Source organism: Gigantopelta aegis, chromosome 9 (assembly GCF_016097555.1).
Source record: "Gigantopelta aegis isolate Gae_Host chromosome 9, Gae_host_genome, whole genome shotgun sequence".
NCBI lineage: Eukaryota > Metazoa > Mollusca > Gastropoda > Neomphalida > Peltospiridae > Gigantopelta > Gigantopelta aegis.
This window is the reverse complement of record NC_054707.1, coordinates 30,756,819-30,763,456: the sequence shown is the minus strand read 5'-3', so window position 1 is coordinate 30,763,456 and position 6,638 is coordinate 30,756,819. Positions and strand designations below refer to the sequence as shown.

The following is a 6,638-nucleotide window of genomic DNA, read 5'->3' as shown; positions in this document are numbered from 1 at the left end:
TGAATCAAACAGTACAATCATAACATGGCATGTATGGACCAGTTACAGCAGCGTGTATCTGAATCAAACAGTACAATCATGACACGAGCAGGTGCCGATCCATGTGCGGGGTCTAAAGGCTTTGGACTCCGTCCCCCCCCCTCCCCCCCCCACCCCTTCTGCTCAAGGTTGTAAAACAATTCCACTCATTTTAAAATATCTACCATATAGTTTTAATACACACATAAAGGTTACGCTTATTTTAAAGTATATTCCCATACAGTTTTAATACACAGGCAAAGGTTCCAAGTATCTATCCGTAGAGTTTAACACACACATACACGTTCCACTCATTTTAAAGTATCTACCGTACAGTTTTAGCATACATGTACACATAAAGGTTCTAATCATTTTAAAGTATCTACCATACAGTTTTAACATACACATAAAGGTTCCAAGTATCTACCCGTATAGATTTAACACACACATAAAGGTTGCACTCATTTTAAAGTATCTACCATACAGTTTTAACACACACACAAAGGTTCCACTCATTTTAAAGTTCCTACCATACAGTTTTAACACACACACATAAAGGTTCCAAGTATCTACCCGTACAGATTTAACACACACATAAAGGTTGCACTCATTTTAAAGTATCTACCATACAGTTTTAACATACACATAAAGGTTCCAAGTATCTACCCGTATAGATTTAACACACACATAAAGGTTGCACTCATTTTAAAGTATCTACCATACAGTTTTAACACACACACAAAGGTTCCACTCATTTTAAAGTATCTACCATACAGTTTTAACACACACACATAAAGGTTCCAAGTATCTACCCGTACAGATTTAACACACACATAAAGGTTGCACTCATTTTAAAGTATCTACCATACAGTTTTAACACACACACAAAGGTTCCAAGTATCTACCCGTACAGTTTTAACACACACATAAAGGTTTCAAGTATCTATCCGTATCCCTCCTCTCCCCTGCCCCCACCTTTCCTGTTATGGACAGAAGACCTGACCTATCCGTACAGTTTTGACACACACATAAAGGTTGCACTCATTTTAAAGTATCTACCATACAGTTTTAACACACACACACAAAGGTTCCACTCATTTTAAAGTATGTACCATACAGATTTAACACACACATAAAGGTTGCACTCATTTTAAAGTATCTACCATACAGTTTTAACATACACATAAAGGTTCCAAGTATCTACCCGTATAGATTTAACACACACATAAAGGTTGCACTCATTTTAAAGTATCTACCATACAGTTTTAACACACACACAAAGGTTACACTCATTTTAAAGTATCTACCATACAGTTTTAACACACACACATAAAGGTTCCAAGTATCTACCCGTACAGATTTAACACACACATAAAGGTTCCAAGTATCTACCCGTACAGTTTTAACACACACATAAAGGTTTCAAGTATCTATCCGTATCCCTCCTCTCCCCTGCCCCCACCTTTCCTGTTATGGACAGAAGACCTGACCTATCCGTACAGTTTTAACACACACATAAAGGATGCACTCATTTTAAAGTATCGATCCGTACAGTTTTAACACACACATAAAGGTTGCACTCATTTTAAAGTATCTATCCGTACAGTTTTGTTTAACGCATTGATTTATTAATCAATGGCTATTGGATGTCAAACATTTGGTAATTCAGACAGATTCTCTAAAAGTGGAAATCCCCTACATTTTTTTTTCATTAGCAGCAAGGTATCTTTTATATGAACCATTCCACAGACAAGATAGCCACGACCTTTAATATACCAGTTGTGGCTGGAACGAGAAATAGTCCAATGAGCCCACCGATTGAGATCAATCCTAGACCGACCGCACATCAGGCGTGCGCTTTACCACTTGGCTACGCCCCACCCCTACCTCCTACCACTGGGGTACGTCTCGCTCCTACCACTGGGGTACGTCTCGCTCCTACCACTGGGGTACGTCTCGCCCCTACCACTGGGGTACGTCTCGCTCCTACCACTGGGGTACGTCTCGCCCCTACCACTGGGGTACGTCTCGCTCCTACCACTGGGGTACGTCTCGCTCCTACCACTGGGGTACGTCTCGCCCCTACCACTGGGGTACGTCTCGCTCCTACCACTGGGGTACGTCTCGCCCCTACCACTGGGGTACGTCTCGCTCCTACCACTGGGGTACGTCTCGCCCCTACCACTGGGGTACGTCTCGCCCCTACGACTGGTGTACGTCTCGCTCCGAACTGTATTGAAGATTTAAAAATAACCCAAATTAAGGCCGGAAAAAACGTCGGTCTCTGGTCAGACCAAAGTTCCAGAATCGATGCGGCGATGCGGCTTTTTTTTCATTTTTGTTTTAAAGCATGGAATGCATGTAGAAAAGGGAGGTATATTTAGTTTTTTACGTCCTCCTCACCTACCTTGGACTATCCTCAGTGGCCATGGTGCCCCCTCTTTTGCCTTGGTACCCTAAATATTTTCCTAAACCCACAGGTTACTTCTACAAAATTAGACGTAATACCGCGGGAAATTTATTTTGTTTGGCCTAATATATGGATATTCGTTTCTTTGTTACCCTTGTAGGAAGACAAGCTTGTGTTTCTGTCAATAGAAAATCGCAGCTCTAAGTGCGACAGGCACGGAGCTGATGTAGATGCCCTGTAAGACAAGCCGCAACCGCAACAGACGCAATCGTCGAAACGCATTGGCCATCTTTACTGTTACTTACATATTTAGTAAACAGAGAGAATCCCAATAGGTCGACTTGTGCACGTTTCAGCTCGCTACGATATGTATAGGCCTACAACTATGTGTACTATAGTGGATTATTAAATGAGAACTTACACAGTCTTTAAAATCACGGTGCGATACATTTTCACATTCTTGCTTTTTTTTATATTAAGTGATTTCTTGATTGTCCTCGCGTACAATTACTGTAGTGTTTATTTATCACGCCTTTTTTTTCTGTCCCAACATCTTTATGTTCACTTGTCACCCGATAACATGACTCCCCCCAAAATATAACCCTGGCTACGCCGATGTCAAAGCACCCCACCTCCTACTCCGTCGGTCCTGATAAACAAACGAACAAACGAACAATCAAACACTTACCTCTATTGATCTAATATATAATATATCCAGAAAAATAGTACAACATAACAGCACAGTAGTTAGATGTTATAAAGGTAGTATTATATTATATTATATTATATTATATTATATTATATTATATGTTTATCAATGTCAAAGAGCGATTTTGTTCGCACATTTCTGAAGTAAAACTTTATTCAGAGAAATGTACGTAGTATCGCTTTGACATCAATACGCATATTACTATAAAACGTCAAAGCATTGTTGACGTCACGTCAAAGGATTGTTGACGTTTTCATGGTAACGTTCTCGGTAATTTTCGTAACTTAAGGGAAAATGTTGAAATACCATTGGAATGTGCACGCCCAGACCCTTACCCTGGATCCGCGCCTGACAGGGCATTAAAGTAGTGTAGAACTATACACAGTAATAATCCATTGTCCGTGAAAATGTAGTGTCATGTCGGTCATCATTGGATCAGGCTAGTGACCCTTAACTTTCTCTAAAGGAGGGGCCACGGGACCCCTGTGACCCCCTGGGATCATTGGTCCTCCAATACTAATCATAACAGATTTTCAGCTTTACGTTGATTTGATGTACGTTTATAGTTAAAAGCTATTTGGGTCATAGTCCACTTGTCCTTATGCATACATACGTAAAAAAAAGAGTATATTAAACTCGCTACCATTTCGTATCATGTTTATGTCCCTTGTGAAATAATTTTCACTGTCACTCATTTCACTCGGGACATAAATATGATACGAAATGGAAGATCGTTTGATATCCTATTAATACGTAATACGCTCGTGCTTTGGACATGTAGGTAGTACTATACCAAATAACTTCCGGCTGGGTCAAAGTTGGAGGTGCACCGAACTTTTGATAGAGAAGTGAACACCACAAGTCCTGTGATTGGTTATAAATGTGAGTGTGTTGGTTGTAAAAAATAATAGTTTCATCTGGGTAAAATAAATGTGCAATTTTATTTCATCTAGTACCAATGTGTCAAGTAGCCTTGTGCTTGAAACATGTATGGGGTACCTGTAAAAAAAAGTACTCAAATTTTGTGCGAAACTAGGGTAGTCATAGACGCTACCCGTTATCTCAGAAACGAGCAGCTTGACCCCCATTTTTTTCTGATTCACTTTAAGTGTAAGGGGTGGTAGTATTTATATCCGTGGCGTTTATGTAGGTTGATACGTTGCAGGTAGGAGTTTTAGCCATATATGTTACTATTGTCGTCTATGGGATTTGATTTGGTAGTATACACCCTGTAAGGTGAGAATTGATGGCGTTTGGGTTTGCATATAAGACAAATACTAAATAGGTATGAAAAGTGAACATAGTGAAATTCGTAGGGTCTATCCTCCTAATCACGACAATAGTAATACATATAAAATTATGTTCGTTTTTATGTCGTAATTATATTATGCGTATGCGTATAATTACGTATACGTATACGTATACATATAATATATATATATATATATATATATATAAAATCTATATGTATATGTATATGTATATGTATATAATAACATTTAATATAATTCGTAATGCGTATTTATCATAAAATGTCTTTCTAAGCAAATAGGTTGTGTAGATTCCACTTAAATGTGTCTTCGTTAGAAATGAACTGAATGTTATAGACTTAAATTTTTATGTCCTACTACGAACTTTTGAACAGAATGAACAAAAATATCAGAGAATTTACAAACATTAGTTCGCTCATAACAAATATAAAATTTGCTTCATACCACACACACATACATATAAAAGCATTTTATAAAACTTTCAGAGGTGTTATTCTTACCCCGACTACTCGTTTGGTTCTGTCAGCCCAGTCTGGTATAACAGCAAGTCTATAGAAAGCTTGAACCAAATATTTCTCTTGCACAATTTTGAGTTTTTTATTAAGGTTAAAGTTATTTGGGTTCCAGGTGCCAAGGACTGCCCAGCCACCCATGTCTGGTAGGACCTTCTTAATAAACGGGCTTCCTTTTAACTTCTCCGTCGTGTAATCATCCATGCACGAAGCGTACAAATCCTTCAGCTTCACTTCTGACGACCATGATGCCACGCGAGTCTTCGATCCCTCCAGGATCACACGAAGCTTTTGTCGGTTTTGGTAATACAGTTCGTTTAAAGTGGTTCTCGACTGACGGTCCGGCCGAATGGGCTTCCACGTCTTCCACCCCCCGCACGCATACTGGTGGAAGTTGTCGCACGGGTCTACGGATGTGTTCAGGTTGGCTAAAATGTAAGCAGCACTCTCCAGGCATAGCTTGGTGGAGCAGGACCCGCCCAGGTTCCCACTTAGAGCAGATGCAGAAGGATTCGAATGTTTAGCCACGCCAAGAAGAGATGCTAGAATGAGACAGATTATAACCGTAAAGATCACAACTGCGCCCAAGATCAGTTCACGCATAGAAAAAGACTGCAGAGAAACTTTAGTTCCGAATTGTCCAAATATTTGGGCTTTGTCGTGTTGAACTTCCTTAAACTCGTCGGCCATTTTTGTATTTACTGCTGGTACGTCTGATGCAGCCAGCGAGCAATGGAAATGACTGCACACACGCCCCCAAACGGCTTAAGCTCGTTAACCATGTGACTAGTATTTGAAACAAAGCCAGTATGACAGGTCTGGGGTGGGTTGAAGGTTCTAGCTGGATCCAGTTACAATTTGAACCTCTGTATTAAAACAATGGGTATGTGTGTAGGTGTGTACGTACATCAGCATATCTGTTTGTGTTTGTCATCCTCATGCTCGTCCACACTTCATCCTGCCCGCTCGCATGTCTACTTACCAACACACTTGTCTTCGCACCATGAGAGTACCTGCCCCACCCCCACCCCACCCTCGGATTAGACCTGAACTTGGGTTTTTATGTATATTCGCCAGTTGAAGTATATGTTAGCTTTACATATTTAAAATATTGGCGTTTACCAACACTTACCATTATTAATTTTACGTGCAGAAAGTAAGAAATTGCATTCTAGAACATCAACCGGCCTCGGTGGCGTCGTGGTTAGGCCATCGGTCTACAGGCTGGTAGGTACTGGGTTCGAATCCCAGTCGAGGCATAGGATTTTTAATCCAGATACCGACTCCAAACCCTGAATGAGTGCTCCGCAAGGCTCAATGAGTAGGTGTAAACCACTTGCACCGACAAGTGGTCCATAACTGGTTCAACAAAGGCCATGGTTTGTGCTATCCTGCCTGTGGGAAGTGCAAATAAAAGATCCCTTGCTGCCTGTCGTAAAAGAGTAGCCTATGTGGCGACAGCGGGTTTCCTCTAAACACAGTGTCAGAATGACCATATGTTTGACGTCCAATAGCCGATGATAAGATAAAAAATCAATGTGCCCTAGAGGCGTCGTTAAATAAAACAAACTTTACTTTTTCTAGAACATCAAGTTTTCAAAATGTTCCGCGGGAACATACCTTGAATCCGTGCAGAATTGACATAAATGCTACCAAATGAGTGAAACCAAGTTCAGATAAAAGTTTTAATATAAAGTCCTACATAGTAATTACATTGT

At 40.3% G+C, this 6,638-nt stretch overlaps 1 protein-coding gene across 1 annotated transcript in view; it reads right to left on the bottom strand.

Moving 5' to 3' along the window:
* Positions 1-5,636, bottom strand: part of LOC121381888 (endothelin-converting enzyme homolog) — a 36,513-nt gene extending 30,877 nt beyond the window's left edge. Inside the window, exon 1 of the mRNA XM_041511284.1 lies at positions 4,909-5,636. Coding sequence (XP_041367218.1) covers positions 4,909-5,610 — 702 coding nt within the window. The 5' untranslated portion in view covers positions 5,611-5,636. The remainder of the gene's footprint in view (positions 1-4,908) is intronic.
* Between the last annotated feature and the right edge of the window lie 1,002 nt (positions 5,637-6,638).